General features: G+C 36.7%; 1 protein-coding gene across 4 annotated transcripts in view; it reads left to right on the top strand.

Annotated features, from left to right (window-relative positions):
* TBC1D19 (TBC1 domain family member 19) overlaps positions 1-23760 on the top strand; it is a 152404-nt gene that overhangs the window by 21272 nt on the left and 107372 nt on the right. For 2 of the 4 annotated variants that reach the window (XM_077776582.1, XM_077776583.1), the window contains exons 2-5: positions 7035-7107; positions 8085-8130; positions 13329-13404; positions 23552-23626. In XM_077776582.1, coding sequence (XP_077632708.1) covers positions 7035-7107; positions 8085-8130; positions 13329-13404; positions 23552-23626 — 270 coding nt within the window. The remainder of the gene's footprint in view (positions 1-7034; positions 7108-8084; positions 8131-13328; positions 13405-23551; positions 23627-23760) is intronic. The other 2 variants (XM_077776584.1, XM_077776585.1) reach the window with 1 other exon arrangement.

Here is a 23760-nt window from a genome sequence, read left to right as displayed (position 1 = left end):
CTTGGAACATCTGTAAATATATGTGACCTTGAAAAATGAAGCTTTTAGGGAAGACTCAGTAGTTTTCTTCCAATATATGAAGGTCTCTTATAGAAAAGGGATTAGGCTTATTTTCTATGGCAGTGTGTGTGTGTGTGTGTGTGTGTGTGTGTGTGTGTGTTATGGTGGCAAATGGTAAGAGTAGTCAATTTTAACTCATAATAAAGAATTTTTTTTTAATAGTTTATTGTCAAATTAGTTTCCACATAACACTCAGTGCTCATCCCCACAAGTGTCCTCCTCCATGCCCATCCGCCCCTCCCCCCACATCCATCAGTCCTCAGTTTTTGTCAGCATTCAAGAGTCTCTCATGGTTTGCTTCTCTCCCTTTCCCCCACCATTTCTGCCCTTCTTCTCCCCCTTGTTCCTCCGTCAAGTTCCTCCTAATCCTCCTATACGTGCAAACATATGATATTTGTCCTTCTCTGCCTGACTTATTTCGCTCAGCATAACACCCTCAAGGTCCATCCATGTTGCTACACATGGCCAGATTTCATTGTTTCTCATTGCCATGTAGTATTCCATGGTATAGATAAACCACATCTTCTTGATCCATTCATCTGTTGATGGACACTTAGGCTCTTTCCATGTTTTAGCTATTGTGGAGAGTGCTGCTATGAACATTGGGGTACACGTGCTCCTATGCCTCAGCATTTCTGTATCCCTTGGGTAAATTCCTAGCAGTGCTATTGCTGGGTCATAGGGGAGTTCTATTGTTAGTTTCCTGAGGAACCTCCACACTGTTTTCCAGAGGGGCTGTACCAGTTTACATTCCCACCAACAGTGTAGGAGGGTGCCCGTTTCTCCACATCCTCGCCAGCATCTAGAGTTCTCTGATTTGCTCATTTTAGCCACTCTGACTGGCGTGAGGTGGTATCTCAGTGTGGTTTTGATTTGTATTTCCCTGATGAGGAGGGATGCTGAACATCGTTTCATGTGTCTGTTGGCCATCTGGATGTCCTCTTTGGAGAAGTGTCTGTTCATATCTTCTGCCCATTTCTTCACTGGGTTGTTTGTGTTTCGGGCGTGTAGTTTGATGAGTTCCTTATATATTCTGGATATTAACCCTTTATCTGATATGTCAATAAAGAATTTTATAATGGAATAATTCAGAGATGGAATTGGCTAAGGTAGGGAGATAGTGAGTTTCTAAGCCAGAAAGCTAGTTTAGAGTTTCTGAGCTAGAGTTTCTAAGCTACAAAACCACTTCTAGAGGAGAGTCAGTCATTAAATCGTTAGTTGACCTATAAGAACTCTGTAGTTTCTTTTAACACTGAAACTCTGATTCTTCAGATGTAGAAAGACGAAGTCCAAGATTAGCATGATGGCATAGTGAGAAATGGATAGGGTGGGGCCTCTTTAGAGGAAATTAAAACATCATTGGAACCCTCTTTGAAGACCTTGTTATGCCCTGGTTGTTCTTCATGGGGTACTAGTCTCATGTTACGTCCCAGTTTCTTTGACTCACCCGTGGCATTAGCCACTTTGTTTCTCCAATTTTCTTTACTCACCGGGTTTAGAAATTTAAGATGGCCAGTGGCTAATGCTTTGCATTAAGACTGTTATGGTGGAAGTAGAAAGAAACTGGATGTGTGTGTGTGTGTGTGCGTGTGTGTGTGCACGCACGCGTGTATGTGTCAGAGGCAGTGGGGGGCAGGGACAGTCATGTGTTTTAGAGTGCAGGATGGTGGAGGATATCAGAAATGCCAGCATAAATAAATGGGTGAAGGATGTATGCAGGGCAATGTACACGCTCATTAGATGATATTTTTGATCATACTTTTGCCAGCTCTTATAGTGAGCTAAGGGGCTTTTGTTTATAGATTTTGTTTCAACTTTGTTGTAGATATTTTAAAAACCTGTACCTCCAGGCAGTCCTTCTCTGGAAGCCTTTTACAGTTAGTCCATTGCCATTAGGACACCTCTAATATTTTATAATACAATTTTAATCTACTGGACTTCAGCAGCCTAAAAAGAACTTTGAAATTTTTTTATTTGAGTCTCACAATAGCCTAGTTCAGGTATAACTTTCCCTATTAGATGAAGAACACTGTGAATAAAGAACACAGAGAGGTTAAATGACTTGACCAAGATAATAAATAAGGCTGAGAGATAATTCAAGGTCTTCTGATGCCATATCCTAGCCTTATTTAGTCCCAAGTAGTTTCAAAACTGTGCTCTGATACACCCAAGGACTCAGAAAATGTCCCATTCATTGAAAAATTCTTAAGTTAAAAATATATTAAGAAGCAACACTCTTTCAGATGCATTGTTATATTGAATACTTTATAATCCACTGTTGTGCTTCCAAATTAACTTGTCTCTAAATAGGTCCCAGGAAAAAACCCTATTGCTTTCATCATCATATGTTAAAGACACTTATAAAAGTGTCACTAATGAGGCAGGATATAATTCTACACCAGTCTTTCAGAATATTTAGGCCTCGGCATATGTGCTTCTGGTTCACTGTGCAAATGAGGATACTACTGCAGGGGGCAGGCGCACCTGCTCAACAAGGCTCCCTTTGTGGTGGCCTGCTGCATTGTGGGACCAGCAAGCCAGTGACACATCACGTGGGAGCAACTTCATGATATGAGTAGGTTTGGCAGTTATAAGCATCAGAAGCTGGTCTGGTTTTTATATTTACAGTTGATGATTTCAGTGATTTATTTTCAAAATAAAAATTTCCCATTACTCTTTTGATTTCCCGCAGCAGTTTAATTTGGGAGTGTGCTGACATTTCCCGGAAGGCTATTAGAAATGCAAACACTGGGGCGCCTGGGTGGCTTAGTCGGTTAAGCGTCCAACTTTCACTTAGGTCATGATCTCGCGGTTCGTGGGTTCGAGCCCCGCGTCGGGCTCTGTGCTGACTGCCAGCTCAGAGCCTGGAGCCTGTTTCAGTCTGTGACTCCCTCTCTCTCTGACCCTCCCCTGCTCATGCTGTCTCTCTCTCTCTCTCTCCTAGAAATAAATTTTTAAAAAAACATTAAAAAAAAAAAGAAATGCAAATACTTATCTCTGTGAATCAAGACTTTTTCCTTATATTGAGCAACCAAAACAAAGTGCAAAAACAAATCGAATATTGAGGCTATACCATAATAAAGGTATACATTTTTAATATAACTATACCTTCAACAATGAAAGAACACTCATTTGCACTGTCTACCAATATCACTTTTGGTGTATTTTATATGGTACGGTTTTTCAGGGTTCAGATTTCATTCAAAAAAAGGGCTATGCTGTGATACTAAACATGTTTGAGAACTGCCTTACTGTGTTGTTCTCCTATCCCTGACCTGCTTTTGATTTTCAACTTTTTCAAGACTTTTATAATTATGTTGATGATTATGAATTTGGTTTGCCTTTGACTAAAAACATATATCTAGGAGGTCTAGCAAACTTAAAATGTTGAAAATGTTTAGAAGGAACAACCAATTTTTTCTCTTGAAAGTCTTTAAATTATGCTAGTTCTTTTTTTTTTAATGTTTTATTTATTTCTGAGAGAGAGAGAGAGAGACAGTGTAAGCAGGGGAGGGTTAGAGAGAGAGGGAGACGCAGAATCTGAAACAGGCTCCAGGCACAAGACCCAACATGGGGCTTGAACCCATGAACCATGAGATCATGACCTGAGCCGAAGTTGGACACTTAACCGACTGAGCCACCCCGGCGCCCCAAATTATGCTACTTCTGAGTCATTTCCAAATACAGGCTTAGTAAAAGAAAACCTATTTCCTTTTACTCTGGTACTTTTGAATAATGAGCAAGGTTTTGCAGCCTTTAAAGTCATATGAATAACAGAATGGAAGCCAGTCTTTTTTATTAAATACTTTTTTATAAAATTCCTTGTTTATTTGGGTGAAAATTGGTTCACAAGGCTAAAACATGGTTGGATCAATATGATTTTGTCACGCCACAATTACTAGAGTTAATACTTGATATACAAAAATGAATTTATGGTCCTTGCCTTGAATTTAAGAGTCAAAAAAATAGATGAGCTGAAAATTACATTGTAATCTGATAAATGCTATCAGAGAGGAACGGAGTGTACCGTCTTTGTAGGCAGATGGTAGGGGGGCCTGGAACCCTTAAAGTAGATAATAGTTGGGGGATCAGTGAATGTAGTTCACTGTGACTAGAGAGTAGGGTGTTTTGGAGGAAGAGAAATGAGAGGATGTTGTTAGCTTGGTAGAGGAGCAGCTGATGAATTTGGAGAGGTAAGTTGGTTTACCCTGTGAAGGGCAAATGTGCCCTTTTGAAAAGTTGAGACTTCCTGTATATGCTGTGGAGATTTGCAGTCAGGAAAGCCTTGTTTTAGGAAGAAAATGTTGAAGGATAGATTTAGTAATAGGACAAATTGGTTCATTTATTCAGTAAACATTTATTGAGCACCTACTATGTGAAAGTAACTATTCTAAGCACTTGGGATACAGCAGTGAACAGAAGACAAAGACATCTGCCCTAGGGAGCTTACCACTTCTGGTGAATGATGAGAGATAACATGCCAATAAACATAGCAAATAAATGAATCATTTTGTATATTAGGAGGTAGTAAATGCTAAGAAAGAAGACAAAGTAGGCTAAGGGAGCGTGAGAACGCTCCCTAGGGAGTAATAGGAATGTAAATAAAGTGGCAAGATGTCCAATTCAGAAGCTGTTACATTGATCCAAATGAGGAATGGTGAGGGCTTAGGTTGACATGTGGCACTTTAGAATGGAGAGAAAGAATAAATTGAGAGATGTAGTGTTTTTTTTCTTTTTTGATGCTTTTTATTGTAAAATAAAACACAGATAGAAACTTTACAAAGCAAGCTTATAATGTAATGAATTATAAGATGAACAACCTTTTAACAACCACCCTGGCAAAAAAATGAAACTTTGCCACACCAGAAACCCCTCCATTTCCCCGCTCCAGTCACAAACTCCTCCCTCCTCAACAACCTGATTTTTATGGTAATCACTTCCCTGCATTTCTTGATAGTTTTATTAACCAAGGATACATCCCTCACACTAAGACACCCTAAGTCTTGCCAACTAAAAACAAGATTTTTAAAAATTTTCTACAGGTTTTCTACAGGTTTTATTCTCCTTCCCTTTGTTTTCCTTACACTTTATCAGCTAAAGAACAGAGACTTTAGACCTTTAGAATTTCTCATATCCTGGATTTTTCTGATTGCATCCTCATGGTGGAACTTAACATGTTTTTCTGTCCTTTGTAGGACTTATACATTGACAGTGGGACCAGGGGCTTGATCAGACTGAGGGGTCATCCCTTTGGTCATCGCCTCTGGCAGTAGAGTGTTCTTTCATTAAGAAGCACATAATGCTGTCTTTTGTGATGTTAACTAACAGCTATTTCTGCTCAGTGCCTAAAATTAGAGGTTACAAAATGGTGATATTCTAATGATATCACATCCATTGTAGTTATTAGCTGGAATACTTTTTATAAGGAACATTTCCCCTTATCTATTATTTAGTTACCCTGGGGTGCAGTTTCTATAGGAAAGGCAAGATACGTGCCTTTTCCTTTGTTTATGACTTTTCAAGCTAATACAATGGTTCCCTGTCATCGTCAATTTTTATTACTCTATCAATATTTTCTCCTTAGTGTGGCCTTGTCTAGAGAGGGGCGCTGGTTGGTCAGCATCAAGAATTCATAGCTGCTAGGCTGCTCCAGTCTCTTCAGACTTCATCTGCTGTATTCAATTAGGCAACCCCCCTCCCAGTTTTAGCTCCTGTTCTAAAATTGCCTCATCATATGTTCCAGTGAAAATACTGTTGGCTATTTTGGGGTTCTCCTGTTTTCACATCCATCACATTCCCCACTGCTTCCTTCTGCTTTTTTTCTGCACAAGCCCTAATACCGTACAAGTCTTGTGGCTACTGGTTTGTCCCCAGCTGTTTGTATTTTAAGTTTGTAGGGGATATTTTATCCCCAAGTTTCATTGTGAGTGTTTTCCATGGAATTTGGGTTTTCCTGTTCAGTTGCTTGGTCTGTTTTTATGTGGAAATCAGGGAGATTAAAAACAACAACAACAAACCCCCCACCCCGAACCAAAAAATAACTCACTGCCTCCAATGTCATGTTTCATGTTCTCAGAAAGGGGTTGATGCCTTGAAGAGTTAGAGTAGAATTAAGAATAACTGAAGTTTCTGACATAGAAGATCTGGTGCATGGTCATTTCATAGATGAAGATTAAAAAATAGAAGAGGAGAGGCAAAATAGTGAACAGAAGATAAGATCAATTTTTGATTTCTTATGTTTGAAATGCTTATCATGAGTTACCCTAATAGAAATGCCTTCTTAAGGAATACGCTCTTAGAATTTGATAGAAAAAGCTAGATGATGAAAGATCAACACTTTGAAAATAATAGAAGCCATTATAAATCGAAGAAATGATTACTTTTGGTAAAAATTACAGTGTGAAAAACCAACAGAACAGAAAGCATGCACTTGAAGATGAAGGAGACACTAATAAGTATTTATGAACTAGTAATTTTATGTGTTTTCTATAATTATGCACAACAAATGCAGGTTTGCACTGAGCAGCCATCCGAAGAGGAAAAATCCCTCTATTACGGGTGCAACTAGGTTTTTGGTCATTAGGTGTAATTGCCGCTGTCTGTGTTTGATATAATATTAAGAGAATGAATTTGTAAAATCTGAGTGTTTTTCCTACTAGGAAAATAGATACAAGTATTCATAAAGATTAAAATCCTTGAGAAGACTATTAAGTATTCCTAAGCTATAAGTTTTTATATCTGAAGTAGGCTGCAGTGTACCATCACAGATCCTGTAGATGAAAAAGTCTTCTTTCTTATAAGCTGTTCTAGATAATTCTGATGTACTCTGACTTCCAAAAAAGAATTTTTAAAATAGTATGCACATTTGGACACTCTTTTGTAAAAGTTTCATTCATATTAAATATCAACCCAAATGACTTACTTTTGACCTCTGTCTTTTCCTTTCTTCTTTTTCTTCTTCTTTCTAAAATTAGGCCAGTCTTCAGAGACCCGAGATTAAACTTGAATCACTAAAAGAAGATATTAAGGAATTCTTTAAGATATCAGGTTTGTAAGTTGCTTTTTTTCCTCCTAATTCTTTAAGGCAAAAGAAAGAAATACTTTGCTTGGAGGGACTATTTTGTCCCTGTCCTTCTAGTTACTCATTCAGAATTGTGAAACAGGGGCTGGATAGGTTTCTAGTTGAGGAGAATTAGAACTTTCAGATATTTCTATAAAATACCGCAAAAATTCAGGATCCCTGTGGGAATAACTGCTTTCAAGTAATCAGTTTTAAATACCGTTTACTTCCTGATCAATGAAGAATCTCCCTCACTAAGCACCTCCTCTTTTACTTTTTATTTATGGCTCCTTTTCCTTCTACATTCCCTCTCCCCACCCCTTTTTTCTGTCATTTCGAAGAAAAGAAAAGAAAATCCTACTTTTCTTTAGAGCAAGAAGAGAGGTTTCCTATTCTAACCTTTGCACATGGAAATTGAGATGTTAAGTGGTTTACTTACACTGAAAAGTGGAAAAGTTCGAGTAGTTAGCGGCCAAGCTAACTGGTCTGGGGTGGGGGGTACCTCATACTAGTGTTGCATTATTCATCTGTTGTTGAGGAGTTTACTGAGGAGTTAGTTGTAACTGCTTACTTGTGAATCTGTCTTTGTCAGGGGCCTGGCTGTTTTTTGCCCTTCCCTTGACCCATTCCTTATAGCACTAGCTGTGCAGTACCTCGCTCTGTTTTGGTCTTCATTGAGCACCTGAGCATTGGAAGAAGGAACTGTCCGTCCCATCTTGAGAAAGTGGTGCAGTAGTTCAACTTAAAAGATCATAGATTGATAATTTTGCTACTCAGTGTTTGCCAATGGACACAGTGAATGTATAGGAAATAATTCCTTAATAACACAGAGCAATTGACAATTGATAAAGTTCTTTCACAAATGAATATGATGTGAGAGTTTTAGTGAGATAAGCTTTATTATAATGTGTGCTTATTTTTAAAACTGATATGTTCATATATTTTATTCTTTTTTAAAAAATAGGTTGGGAGAAGAAACTTCAGAATGCTGTTTATAGTGAACTGAGTGTGTGAGTTTTTCCTACCTATTTTCAGATATTGTTACATTTAGCTGTATTTACTTTGTAGTAATGAATATAGTATTGCTGTGTATACTCATTATATTATTATTTCTCATTCATATTTATATAACATTTATATAACATATAACTCCTTTATCCAGTGTAGTTAGGGAAATAAGTTAATATTTCAGATAACTGAAACTTATCAACATTCTTTTTATTGTTGCCATTTTGGATATTACCCATTTTCTGTCTTTATAAAGCAACCATTCTAACTATACTAAACTTTTTTTTTTTTTTGGCAAAATTGGTATCATTATTAAGAAACTCAGTGTTTTTGTTAATCTGGATTTGTCTTCAGAATGTACTGAGCTGTGTAAAACTATTTCTCATTACAAAAAATATAGATCTAGAGTGTTAGCTTTTGTAGTTTATTCAACATTGCATTATTCATCTGTTATTTATTGAGTACCGACCATGGGCTAGCACTATGCTAGGCACTGGGAATACAGAAATCAATTCCTACCTTCATTGAGTTTATAGTCTAATGGAGTTCTTATGTCTGCTTTTTTTTTCTTAAACTGCTGTTCAATATGCCTGTGTCTGTAGCATTTTCTAGTTTCTAACACTTTTGTTTTTAACTTGCCCTTTCTAATCTGCTGTTAACTAGGAAACAAGACAATGCAGTTTATCAGAACTGTTTCTAAAATAAAGAGACTCAGATGAAAGCCTGTGGACCTGTGCTCAGACACGCATTTTAAAAATTAATGTTTACTTCTCTGCTTATCATTTTCCCAGTTGGTTTATGAATTCTTAAATAACATCATATATAAGTGCTATCTGTCCTTTGTAGTTGACTGTAATGATACCCCTGGTACTACTCACCAAGGAAGAGATGTTTGTCATGACAAATAGGGTTTTAAGTTTACAATAAGTTTAAAGATGCCACAGGTTGCTTAAATGTGGACATGATGATTTATATCCTTGACTATTACATAGAAAGCTTATAACTGTGTATGTCTTTGTATCCGATACTGGTGGAATAGGAGCATCTGGTTACGTGTCATTCCAAACAGTGAATTTTTACCTGGGGAGCTATTACTGATGATTGCAATTTTTGTGGTGTGATCCATTCCTGAAGATAGTTCTATGACCAGCGAGTGCCTTTTTACTTGATGGCAGGGACAGAGTTTCATTCACTGTCTTATTTTCAGTGTCCTAACAATAAACATTAAATACATATTTTTGAATAAACTTTTGGGATTTTTGAAGGAGTAAGTAATACTACCTTTTATATTCACTTGGATTCTGGAAAAATTGAGAAATAAGATAAAACATAAAGCCAAATAGGATTCAAAATTTTGTTACTGATAAAGACTAGGTAAGAGGATGTAGCTTAGTGTAAGAGCTAAATGAGTCCTTTAACTCAACTCCAGAATTAGACTTAACCTTCCAGTTAAATAGCATTAGTGAGCACATTCAGTTTATTATTCCAAAATTTATAAGTTGGATAAGACACTAAACCTCTTCTGTGGTAAGCAAGAAAAGCCCTGGGGAGAATCCAAGAATATTACGGTAAGGGAGCTCTTTTCACAGGGAAGGACATGGCCAGAGTGGGGATGTGTTTTCCCTAACAGAAATCAGAAGAGTAAAGTGGACTTCGTATACTGTGTTGCATTTGTCATTGAAACAAACCATTAGATGGACAAGTAAAGAAAGCAAAAAATAAAGTAGAATTTACTAGGTTAAATAATTAGAGTAGAAAAAAAATTGGTCTCTTACCTAATAGAGGTGTAGACACATGAACTATACAGAGGATACCTGAAAATTGTTTACTTCATTTTACCTATTTTAGTAAACATGCCAAGGACTTTTGTCCAATTCTTGTTTAAAAGAGAGAAAAATTTCTGTATTCTGTTATTTACCTGAGCTGGAACAGTGCTCAGGCAGTAGACCAGAGTACTTCTAAAATGTTGTTATCACATAACTCTTTGCCTTCTTTTGAATCTTACTCTAAATGTATTTACTATGTGCTATGCACTGAGCTAGGAATTGATGCTAGTGAACAAGCTGGGTAGCCTTTGCTTCATGGAGCTTACATCTCTGAAGCACACACCGTTTAAGAAGGCAGTTGTAGTACCATATAAGTGCCGTGACGGGCCAAGCACACGGGGCAGGCACTTAAGTCAGGTTGGGGATGTCATGATGGCTTCCCAGAGGAAGCAGTATTCAGACTGAGATCAAAAGCCAAGGTGGAGTTAGTCAGGGAAAGGAGTAGAGAAGAAAGGTGCTTTAGATGGGGGCAACAAGCTCAGAGACTTAGAATTGGAAACGTGTGGCACATCGGAGGAATGCAGTCGTATGGCTGGGGGGGACAGGGACAGGAACGTGGACACGGTAAAGGATGATTCTAGATATGTAGGTGAGGATGTGCTGCTTCTTCAAGCATTTTAGGCAGAATCCTAAGAGTGTTTGTGTGTCATTTTAGAATTTCAAGCCGTGTAGTGACATAATCATATTTGCGTTTTATATTCAGTCAACAATGCACTGGTTTCCAGTACGTGCCAGGTGTTACGCTAGACCCTGGAAATACAGTCATTGGTGAATAAGGAAGACATTGCTCTGGGCTCTACAGCCAGGCAAAGTGGAAAATAGGCTGAAAATAGTGCGGAAGCAGGGGAGACTGCTTCAGAACCTGTGGGATGAACACAGGCAAGAGATGTTGGTTGTCTACAACAGTGTCAGTCGGATGAAAAAGGATGAGAAGTATTAGAGGGACTTAGGGGACAGGAAGAGACAAGAGTCAAAGTGATGGACAAGTTTCTGTGCTTTGTTCTTCATCTCTTCATATAACTAAATGTGAACTCCACAAGGACAGAATTTTAGCCTATTTGTTTACTATTTTCATTACCTTAAACACTCAGTAGGCTCTTATTAAATATTTCCAAATGAATAAAATTGTAAGTTTTTAAAAAATTTTTAATGTTTTATTTATTTCTGAGACACACACGCACACACACACACACAGCATGAGGAGGGGAGGGTCAGAGAGAGGGGGATACAGAATCTGAAACAGGCTCAAGGCTCTGAGCTGTCAGCACAGAGCCCGACATGAGGCTCGAACCCATGAACCGTGAGATCATGACCTGAGCCGAAGTCGGATGTCGGATGCTTAACTGGCTGAGCCACCCAGGTGCCCCATAAAATTCTAACTTTATTTTGGTTTAATATTAATGATTTTTGGTTTGTGACCTCTTCCCTTTTTTTATGGATAAACTTCTTTGTGCATTAAATAACTTAAGATTATCAGTACTTTCAAGTTTCGATCCTAAATTTTTAAGTTTTATGAAATTTAGAAATAATTATCATTAATGTGAAAGAATTTTAAAACAATATTTATTCTAAACTACATGTCCCTTTACAAATGATATATTAAACTGTATGAAATATGTAGTTTTTAAAAAAATTAAATTCAAGTTAGTTAATATACAGTGTAGTCTTGGCTTATCTTGCGTATAAAAAGAAATATTAAGGTATATAAAGATCATATATTTTTTCATTTGTGAGTGTGGAAAGGTAATTTATTTAGGTACATGGAATACAGATTTTATAATTTTTAAAAAATATTTATTTATTTTTGAAGGAGAGAGAAATGAAACTTGAGCAGGAAGGGCAGAGAGAGAGAGAGAGAGAGATGGAATCTGAAGCAGGGTCCAGGCTCTGAGCTGTCAGCACAGAGCCTGATGCGGGGCTTGAACTCATAAGCTGTGAGATCATGACTTGAGCTGAAGTCGGATGCTTAACTGACTGAGCCTCCCAGGTGCCTCTGGAGTACAGGTTTTAGTAGAATAAACAGTTTGCTAGAAATAATTAGTTAGTAAAACTGTTGTCTAGATTGGGTAGACCAGGTTGCTTTTTCTACTCTGTTATGGACATTTGAGCATTTTACACTTAGGTCTTGGGATAGGTGTAATTAAGCTTGGTATATCATAAACACTTTACATGTTGATGTCCCACTCTGGATGAGGTATTTCTTGAAAATTCAATCTATGGTTATTGATTATTGGAACACGGTTACTTTACTGTAGATACAAGTGTTACAACTAATTTCAATAGGAGTTATATGTTGTTGTGAAAGAGACTGGAATCTCTAAGTAAATGTTGAACTGTGTGTTTTCCTATTGCCCCCTCTCTCTGTCATTTCATGTCACTCTGTGTCTCCATCATTGTATTTCAACCATTCTGGCTTTTTCTGATTTGTAAACACTCCAGATATTCTTAACTCGGGATCTTGTGCTTGCTGCCTTTCTGCCTGGAATATTCTTCCCCTAGATCTGTGTGTGGTTGCCTCCTTCTTCTCACTTGTCTTAGTTCAAGCCTTAGCGCCCCTAGACACCCTCCCTATCCTTCCTAATCACTTCTGTCTCATTATCCTGCTCTCATCTCCTCATGGCACTCATTACTCTTGGATATTATTCTATTAATTTGTTCCTTTTTATAATTATTGACTGTCTTTACTAAATGTTAAGTATATGAGAGCAGGGGATATTATCTCAATTACCATCGTATCCATAGTATCTAAGAAGGATCAAATATTGTTGAATACATAAATGTTTTCTTAAGAAAACCAGTACATTTAGACTATGATTGTATAGTTACTTAGAAAACAGAAAGAATCCATAACATTTAAAAATCTTATTAAATTTGTGTATATTAAAACATGACTCTTATGGAAGACAGTATTTATATCCTCTCAACTACATTAAAAATATAAAGTGATATGGAAAAGGAAATTGGGAGGAATGAAAAGAGTTGATATGTTAGGGAGTTAATGGATTTTTTTGAACCTTAAAACATCCCTCTAAATGTTACAATATTTAAGTGCTAAAAATAAAGAGTTCTGGTAATTTTTACATGAACATTTACAAAGCTAATTAATTTTAAAATTCCCTCAGTTTATGAATTCAGATTACTGTGCAGTTCAACTTTTAACAGGCAATTAAATTTCTAATCTGAAACTACAATGCTAGTAGGATAAGAATTCAAGTTTTATTATGTTGTTGTACCTTCTGTAAACACACAGAATTGCTAGCAGACATTCTGTTTCATTTTTGACGTGAACTACAGAGGTAAGTGATTTCTAATGAAGAAGATTAATTACTTATCGAGATAACGTATAATATTTAGCTGCCTCTTTTTGTCCCTAGGTTTCCTTTACCTAGCCATCCTGCCGCACCTCCTGAGCATCTCAAGGAACCTTTGGTATACATGAGGAAAGCACAGGTTGGCTATTGTTCATTTTAAACTTTATTTTGCCAGGCCAACTTATATAATGCAGAGTGAAAAGTCTGTATTGGTATCAGGAGTATATATCATTCATTATATGGAAGCCTGGGTAAGCACCACTTCAGCCATTTGCATAGTATTTGCATGCTTTTCCTTTTCACTTTCACTGACCCAGGATCACACCTATTTAACTGCAATAATCCTGAAAATGTTGAGTAGAAGAAAGAAAAAAATCATGTACCGTACGGGCCTGGAATTTTCAATGTGATAAAAGTATTATGTGACAATTTATTCCTATGCCCTGTGATATTAAAGAATGAGATGAGAATGAACTGATGCACTCTTCCCTTAAAATTTTGGCTCTTGAGGGGCGCCTGGGTGGCTTAGTCGGTTAAGCGTCCGACTTTAGCTCAGGTCATGATCTCGCGGTTCGTGGGTTTGAGCCCCGCGTCGGGCTCTGCGCTGACTGCCAGCTCAGAGCCTGGAGCCTATTTCAGAGTCTGTGTCTCCCTCTCTCTCTGACCCTCCCCTGCTCACGCTGTCTCTCTCTCTCTCTCCTAGAAATAAATAAAATATTTTTAAAAAATTTAAAAAAAATTTTGGCTCTTGAAACCAGTGATACTGATACTGCATGTGAAATATGTTTGCTCTCGCAGCAGGCTGCTACATACTAGCTGTGTTCTGTCACAGAACTCAAACGAACCTGCTATCTGAAGCGGGCTGAAACAACTAAAATTACCTTAAAAATAAAGTAAAATAATTTAAACAAAAAACTGTAAAGAACTGTTCAAATAGAAGGTTGGTAAGTTCTGTCATAGGCCCCTGACGCTAGACTGTCTGCCTCAGCACGGCCTGGCGCCCCTGCCTCAGAGGCAGCCTCTGCGAGCCTTCCTCACGGCCCTGGGTACGACTGTGTCCTTGCTGCCGCCACGGGGCTTAGTGGACACCACAGAGTTGACCTCTCTCAGGCATAGTCTCAGAAGTTGTCATGAAAGATTTCAAATATACCCCCCAAAGAGCTCCCATAAACCCGTCACCCAGCTCCAACAATTATCGTCGTGCTTCCTTCTACTGCTCCTGAGAAGGACTCTGCTGCTTTATCACGTTCCAAGCAGTGCATTGTTAGGCAGCTTTCTATTATTCAGCTTTTAACCTAACAACCCTTCAAAATTAGATGGTGACGTGAAGCAACGTAAACAAAAAGCATGGAGATTTTTTAGGAAACATGTCATATATTCTATCTCTAGGTAGTACATTTAGGTCTAGCAATCAGACAGTATTATCAATATGTCATAAAGCGTAATCATTAAATGATACATGTGTGAAAGAATTGTTTGGTCTTTTGTTGTAAAGATATAAACTCCAAAAAATATACTTGATCTTAGCCAAAAGGCTGAGAAGTGATTAAAAAAAATAAAAGAGTTGGGTCTAAATATTTTTTTGGTAAAATTTGATAATTTCTCAAAGTTTTAGAAAAAGTATCAGTTTTAGCATATTAGGTGTAAGAAACGTAAGACTAAAGTTGTTTTCCTATCATGACTGAGGAGAAGAGGTAGAGAGGTAAATAATAGGTCCATTCTTCTAGCCTACCACTGCTTGTTACTGAGAACACATATGAATGGTAAGTGTATATGTTATACACACACACACATGCATACATACTTTTCTTTCCATCCTTACCCACTAACTCAGGTTGGTGCACTATGGCCCAAGGGCCAAATCTGCCCTGCCACCTGTTACACAGCTAACAAGCTAAGAATATGTTTTTACATTTTCACCTGGCTGAAAAACCAAAAGAATGATGATATCTGTGACCCATGAAAATGATAGGAATTAATAAAATATGTCATATTGGAAAATAGTCTTTTTCATTTATTTACATATTGTCAGTGGGTGCTTTCACACTACAATGTCAGAGTTTAATAGTTGCATAGAGACCTTATGACCTGCAAAGTCTGAAATACTACTGTTTGCCCTATTACGGAAAGTTTGTCAATTCCTGCACTACATTATTCATTCTTTAAGAGCAGGGACTGTATTTTTTTTATCCTCAACATCTAGCACAGTGTGTAGCCCACAGAACACTAAATACGTGTTGGCTAAAATAATTGATTCTTTAACTGTGGTCACACTAAATACCTCCTCTACAGGTTAATGTCCGCCCACCTGTCTTCCTGTATGTGTTCTCCTCGAGCCATCTAGTTCTTAAGCTCCCTGATCTTTTGGGCAGTTCTCTCCTTTTTCCACGAAAGCTACGAGTCTGGATGGCATAACTACCGTCCATCAAGGTGCTGTTCTGCCTGCCGGTCCAGCCCTTAGCCTCAGGCTACCTCTGCCATCTGCTCTCTTCTCCCAAACTGTGACATACTTAGGAGGAAACTCACATGAGTTTTATGTTTACCATCAACTTAGTCTAAATCCATTTATCTTTCTGTGGATTCATTTTGCTGCCTATCAATCCTTTTACTATTGTCATTCATTATCTGCTTTCCAGTTAGGTTTTCCCAGAGTTTTCCATACCTGTGTAGCCCCTGATTCTACCTCTCATGCATTTTTAACATCTGCCACGTATTTTATTAAGAGCATTCAGGTCATCTCATTTGGGCTTTGACAGCTTACCTCTTTGCTGCCACATCTTTTTTGCCTCCAGTCTTCTGTCTACTGTACATTTCTTCTGTGAAATCAAACTTGACATGTTTAAGACTGACTCTGTTATGTTATTCCTAAAATGAGCATCTCGTTCTGACCTTCCTATTTCGGTTCGTTTCCATCATTACTATAGTAATTTAGACTTGAAATATCTTTGATATTTTCCATATCCAAATAGTGACTACGTTCTAGAAATTATTTCTTCCCATAGTCTTACAGCCTTCTCTCCTTTATTATTTTTATTATTATTTACTTTTTAATGTTTATTTATTTATTTTTTGAGAGAAAGAGACAGCGTGAGCAGGGGAGGGTCAGAGAGAGACACACACACACAGAATCTGAAGCAGGCTCCAGGCTCTGAGCTAGCCGTCAGCACAGAGCCCAATGCGGGGCTCAAACCCACAAACCGTGAGATCATGACCTGAGCTGAAGTCGGATGCCCAACCGACTGAGCCACCCAGGTGCCCCAACCTTGACAGTTTTGAGAAGTACTAGTCAGGTATTTTGTAGACTATCCCTCTCTTGGAATTTGTCTAATGTTTTTCTCATAATTAGACTGGGGCTGTGGGTTTTTTGGAGGAAGACCAAAGATGGAAAGTGCCATTTACATTCATCACATCATATCAGTGTATATACTGTCAGCATGGTTTATCAGTGTTGATGTGGACCTTGATTGCTTGGCTTAGGCAGTGTTTGTGAGGTTGCCCCACTGTAAAGTCACTCTTTACCCCTGCCCCCTTGTGTGCTGTACTCTTTGGAAGGAAATCACTATTTATGGTTCATAGATAAGGAGAGACAGTTATATTCCACCTCCTTGAGGTAGGAGTCTCTACAGAAATTATTTGGAGTCTTTCTGCATAGAAGAGTTCTCTCTCCTTCCCCCAGTTATTTATTTATATCACTATGAGCTCATGGATGTTTATCTTATACTTTGGGTTTGAATTTAATACTACCTTAATTTTGTTGCACACAATTTATTTTGGGATATTAAAGGCTCAGAGATGTTCTGCAATAAAGAAACTTTATAATTTTACTTAATCCAGTGTTATTCAAATTTATGTGATCACAAAATCCTATTTCTGTGTAAAATAATTTGGGAACTATTTTGCTATACCTTTTAGAGAAGAAGCAGTGTTTGAAGAAACTGATATATAATGGGTAATTAAATATATGAATTTTTTGGTGTGAAATAATACTACTGAGCACACAGCTCTAATTATGTGCCAGGTACCGTTCTAGTGCTTTACAACTATTTATTCTTTTAATATTCATGACAAGCCTATGAGGCATGTTACTCTTATGATCTTAGATAGGTTTAACTTCACAAAACTAGTAGGTGGAAGAGTTAGGATTTCAACCTGGCTAGTCTGGCTAGTCTGGCTCTAGAATCTGTACTACCTGATGATATTCAGCCGATTTCTCTCTCCAGTCCAGAAATGCTCAACCTCAAGACATGCTGTGCGTTGAACTTACCCAGTTCTCTGTCAGTCCAGGGACCTAAACAGAAAATGAGAATTCTGTTAGTTTTATCTGACTTCAGTTCTCATCCTCTTCCTAACTGGTCTTTCTGCCCTGTGTATTATCACTCCGTTTCTTAAAACTTCCCAGACTTTTAGGATACAACTGCAACTTCTTATATTTGCTTACAAGACTGTAAATATCTTGCTTCTTTTTACCATTCAAGGCTTACCTCTTGCCCCCTCACGCTGCTCCTCACCATCCTGCCACTCCCTTCTCTCTCTAATCCTACTTGACCTGCTTCAGTTGTTCTGGCAGAACTGTTGCACAGGCCATTGCTTCTTCATGAAACTGCTTCCCCACCGATCCCACGGATTTCTGGCTAACTTCTGCACGTTTGCAGGCATCAGGTTACGTGATAGTTTCTTTAGGAAGGCTTTCTACACCCGAAATCTCAGATTCCCAGGTATGTTTTCTGTGTCTCTGCTCCTCCACACAGGAGGCACCCTATACTTCCTGTCACAGTGCTTGGGTTGTCTGTATTATCATCTAGCTTCTGCAGTCTCCGTGAAGCAGGATCAGGGTCTCTCTTTTCCCTACTGCGTCTTCAACATCTGGCATAGTGCCTGCCTCGTGGCAGATGCTCAGCAGATACATATCTATTTTTTTTAATGATGAAAGAATTGAATAAAAAAATAGAAAATGTTCCCTATTTTCCTTACTAATTCCACTTCTAGGATCTTATCCAAAGGGAGGAATCAGGGAAACACAGAAATTTATGTTTGTGATAATATTAAAAAATTTAAAAGACTCTAAATGAATACCAATAAAGTTTGCATATATGTAGCAGAGTATCTCCAAAAGACAGTGTTCTACAGGCATCAGCAATGTTATTTTTAAAAGAATATAATGAAATACGAAAGCATATGATATTATCTTAAGGAGATAAACCAAAATATAAAACAATATAATTCCACTAATTAAATCTCTCAGTTGTACACATAAATGGGTAGAAAAAATGAAAGAAGAGAACAAAATATTAATAATAGTTATTTTTGGCTGATGGAAATTTCTGGATGCTTATTTATTATTCTATTCTTTACATATTGTTTTTTTCCCCAAATCTTCTTGAATAAATGTGTTACTTTTATAATCAGAGAATTACTAAAATCTTTTTCCATTAGAAAGCTGGGTTATAACTATTTTGCTTTATTTTTTCAGACTGAAGGAAGTAATTTTTTAATTTTATAATTTTGTAGTTTTTTACATGTTACGTTAGATGGCTTTTAAACACTTCTTATTTACTTTCATTGTTATAAAAAAGTAGCAAAGCAATCAGTAATACCCAATTAGTGATTTCAATACAGTGTGATTCTTGTGTTAATTTTTCTTCTCATGGCTTAAAAACTACCTTATTTATAAAACTCTTGAAATCCTTTGACTTAATACCATTATTAGGGAAACTGATGTGAGGGCAACAGTAATTTCATTTGGAGAGGATATGGGTTTGGGTAAAAGGTAATGCCTTCCTATTAAACATTTTAAATGTAAAAGCCCATTCATTTTTCTTTTAAATAACATTTTAAAGCTTTATTTATTTTCTGAGTCTTTGGGTAGAAACCATTATTTTCTTTGTATCTTATATTAGTGCACTGTCATTTCTTAATAGTTTATTTGCCACTTTTACTTTCTCTGTGTGTGCTGAAGATATGTTGACATTTTTATTTAAATAATAGCACAGGAATAACTGCTTTTTTTGAGCATTTATTTTTGAGACTTAGGGCTTATTTAGTCACCGCTGCAGATAGAGCCTGAGAAAAGTTAAGTATCTATAAAACTGGAGTTGAAGTGGACCCTTCAGGTTTATCTCATCCAACCTCTGGAGCTCATTTCCTTTTGCTTGAGTACTTCTGAAGACAAGGAAGTCACAATTTCACTAACTTAAGCCATTTTGGTTAAGCCTTTCTACTTGTTGGAAAGTCTGTTTCTTGTATTAAGTGATCATGGTCTCCTTATAACATTTACTCACTGGTTATAGTCTTGTGCTTGGCACGTAGAAAGCACTCAATACATGTCAGTCAGTGAGGAAGCAAGTAGACAAAGGAATGAATGAATACCCTGAAATAAGATTAGAGTTCTGCAGGGAACCTAGACGGTGACCCAGCTTGTGAGAGGCCACTTGCTTCACTTTGGATTTCCCCTCATTGTCAGGAAATTCTATTCCTCTCTCTGATGTCTATAGAAATGACTTCTTTGACTACCCAAGATTTCTATGGAGATAACTTTTCTGATCATCTGAAGTTCTTGCAAGGCGTACCCCGGAAAAGCCTGGCCATCCTTGTCATTGTGTCATCGTTACGGAACGAGGGAGGGTAAGACATAGCAAACCGCTGGAGTTACTTTTCTTTCAATATTTTTAAGCTTTTAAAGGAAGTGGTATGTACTCTATTAACAGCTAGAAGTTTCAACACACCTCACTTCCTGTCTCCTAGCTTATTCTTTTATGTTCTTTATGTGTATGGGCTGATAAGAGCCCTTGTGAACTTTTTGAACCTATCTCATGTTACTTGTGTATCTGTTTTCTCTTCCCTCACCCCCACCACAAAAGTGATGTGGTTCTTGGGGACAGGGATTTCGTTTGATTCATTTTTAATGACGTGTTAATAGGTGCTCAGTAAATGTTTGTTGAATCAATATCTTTTCACTATTTGAATTTTCAGCCCATGTCCCCCTGTACTAGCCACAAAATTCCCAATTTTTCTGAATTTAATATCCTTTTCCTCTTTCCTATTCTCAATTTTTAGTCGTTCTATTTCTTCTCTTCTGGATTATTTCTAAGTTCTTGCTTCAATTGTGGAGCACATAGAAATAATAATTGAATAAAGGTTTGCTCAACATTGCTTCAATTCTTAATATGCTTTTTCATTCTACTTTCATGTGTTCTTTTTGAAAGTTTCCTCATTCATGATACATATCTCATAGGACTAATAAAGTAACATGTAAATTTTGTAGCTCAGTTTCCAGACTCTTTTCTTTCAGAATGCTTTCTTATGTCTGATCTCTTTTCTGTGTAATTTTTTTTTTTTGGTAACTATTTTCTCTCTATATTATATCTGTGTGTTACATCTAATTACATTCAGTTTCAAGTTGGTGAATTGAAATACTTGGTAGCATGGGATATGCATTTAGGAGAACTATGATTAATCATTTAAAAATGTGCTTTATAGAAAATATCTGAATGAGCTGTTTTTTACAAAAAAAAATATTTTTAAGTGTGCATTTTTGAGAAAGACAGAGTGAGTGAGCAGGGGAGGGGCAGAGAAAGAGGGAGAGAGAATTCCAGGCAGGCTCCAGACTGTCCCCACGGAGCCCAGCATGGGGCTGGAAACCATGGACTATGAGATCATGATCTGAGCTGAAATGAAGTCAGGTGCTTAACTGACTAAGCCACCCAGGCACCCCAGCTTTTTGTTTTCATTTCTGAGAATTATTGTCTTTTAATCAATTCAAGAGCCCTTTTTATGCATGGTTTAAAATGAAAATATTTGGAATCACAATTCAATAATAGCAATTTGGTTCTTTATATAATAGGATAAATTATACAAATCCAGGGATTGGATTTTTAATCTTTATGAAAATTTTATGTTTATAGTAATGATTGAATTAAAATTGCTTTTATTTTTTTAAATAAGCTTTCTCATACCTTCTTCCCTCATAGTCTGGGGTGGAGGGTGAAGCAAGTGACAGAAGGCTTATTAGAGGAAATAGTATTTTAAGCTGAGACTTGAAAGTTCAGTAATATGTATTTGGATAAATTAAGATAAGGATGTTAGGGGTGGAAGTGAGTTATATTGTTATAATTAATATTTGATCATGAATAAGGTACTCAGATGTATCTTAAGCCTTGGATCTAAAAGAAATATTTACAATAAAAAAAGATGGATCAAGAAGATGTGGTTTATACAATGGAATACTACATGGCAATGAGAAAGAATGAAATCTGGCCATGTGTAGCAACATGGATGGAACTAGAGGGTGTTATGCTGAGTGAAGTAAGTCAGGCAGAGAAGGATAAATACCATATGTTTGCACTTATAGGTGGATTAGGAGGAAGTTAATGGAGGACAATGCGAGAGAAGAAGGGGAAAAATAGTGGGGGAGAGGGAGGGAGGCAAACCATGAGAGACTCTTGAATGCTGAGAACAAACAGGGCTGAGGGAGGATCTGGGAGAGAGGAAGGGGGGTGATGGGCATGGAGGAGGGCACTTGTGGGGATGAGCACTGGGTGTTATATGGAAAACAACTTGACAATAAACTATTTTAAAAAAGATAATTAAAAATAAACCAGTAAATGGAATTAGTTTTGTATTTATAGAATTTATGAAGAGTATTCTTTTATTCCTAAAAATCTGTTTCTATATATTTAGTGGACTAAGGCTTATACATTTCACACGGTTCTGTATTTCTCCTATAAATGAATACTTTTTGTTCATTCATTGCTTAGGCCATTATATCAAAAATTTTTTAAATGCTTGCAATATTACTTAGAGTAGAAGTCAGTTTAATCTTCGAGTGTCCATTCTGTGCTAGACAAAGTGTAATTATGTGCTGTGATGGGTGAAGGAAGGGGCCAAGAGAAACTATAAGCGCAGGCACCTGATACCATCTGGGGTGAGGACCAGGAAGAGAAGGCTTAATAAAGGTGAAGATATGAAAGGTGAATAAGATTTATTCAGATAAGGTATGTTGGGGATGGGAGTAAGCATGGAGAGTATACTCCAGATGAAGAGGGTAATTTATTTAAATGTGTGTTAAAGAGGAAGCTATGAACAATGAAGGCTATAGTAAAGCTATCAATCATTGAATGATTATTTTCATTATTATGTCACTGTTCTCAGCACTTTACATCTTTAATTTTTATAACAACCACATAAAGGAACTATTATTATTCTAGTTTTATTGACTGGATATAACTGTTCATTATTAATGATGTACTATATAGTTCTCTTCTCCCCTCTTGGTCTAAATTTTGGAGCTTAGGTACTATTTTATTTTGGTTTTAGTAGTGGCCTAAAGGCATATTTTAGTAAAAAGACCAAAAAATGTTGACATTTTACCTTGGTGTTAAAAAGAATAATTTACTAAAATATGATATGTGTGGATAATCAATTTATGACTATTAAAAAGAACTTCTTATTTCAAGTTTACAAGAGATCTAGGGGATAGAGAAGGTAATCAGTGCTCTGAAAAAATAATAAGACAAATCCATATCATAACACATTCTAAAAGATAACTGGCATGGAGTCCTCAAAAATGTCAATATCAGGACAAAGAGACTCTAGATTCAGCTATGTGGAAAGAGACATAACAACCGAATGTAATGTAATGCATGCATTTTTAATGGATTCTGAATTTTAAAAACTGTAAAAGATATTTGGGGGACAACTGGAAAAGGTTGAATGTGGACTGAGTGTTCTATGATATAAAATATTATTGTTAATTTTTTTAGGTGTGATAGTGGTATTGTGTTTACATAGGTGAAGTTCTTATTAGAAAATTCATGCTGAAGTATTTAGGACTGAAATGTCATGCTAGGAAAAATTACAGTATAATAATTTCTGTAAAGTTTTATTTTTACTAGGTTAATGTGATTTCTGAGCATCAAACATTTACAAAATGCTTAAATGTAGTTTATCTTTTAATTATCTGCTATTTTTTCTTACAATGTTCATCACCATATGACTTGTTGATTTCTTCTTTTTATTTTTTTCAATCTGTCTTCATCTACATCTCTCCCTAGAACGTCAGTTCTATGAGAACTGAGACTTTCTGTTTATGGCTGAATTCACAGCACTAAGGATAGTATCTGGCACATAGTAGGCAGTAATCAACATTTGTTGAGTGAACTAATGAATGAAGATAACCAATCTCAACCAACCTTACCACTTCTATGTAACTCAAAATATATTTAATTTTTAAAAAATTAGTTTTGGTATTGTTAACCAGAAACAATAATGAGTTGTTCTTTATATTTCAGGGAAGTTGGGAGAAAAGAATTTTGAAGAGTTTAAATAGTATGTGCACTGAACTGAGTATCCCACTAGCACGAAAGGTACTTTTATTTTTATTTTTTTAAAGGTACTTTTAATATTTAAGTATTTTATTGTGAATCAAGTGCTAGAAGTACCACGAAGTTGTAATTGTTAGGCAGATTTATCTTCTTTTTTTTTTTAACAGTTTATCAGT

Source organism: Crocuta crocuta, unplaced genomic scaffold (assembly GCF_008692635.1).
Source record: "Crocuta crocuta isolate KB4526 unplaced genomic scaffold, BGI_CrCroc_1.0 scaffold57, whole genome shotgun sequence".
NCBI classification, from domain to species: Eukaryota; Metazoa; Chordata; class Mammalia; order Carnivora; family Hyaenidae; genus Crocuta; species Crocuta crocuta.
This window is presented reverse-complemented; position numbering and strand designations above follow the sequence as displayed.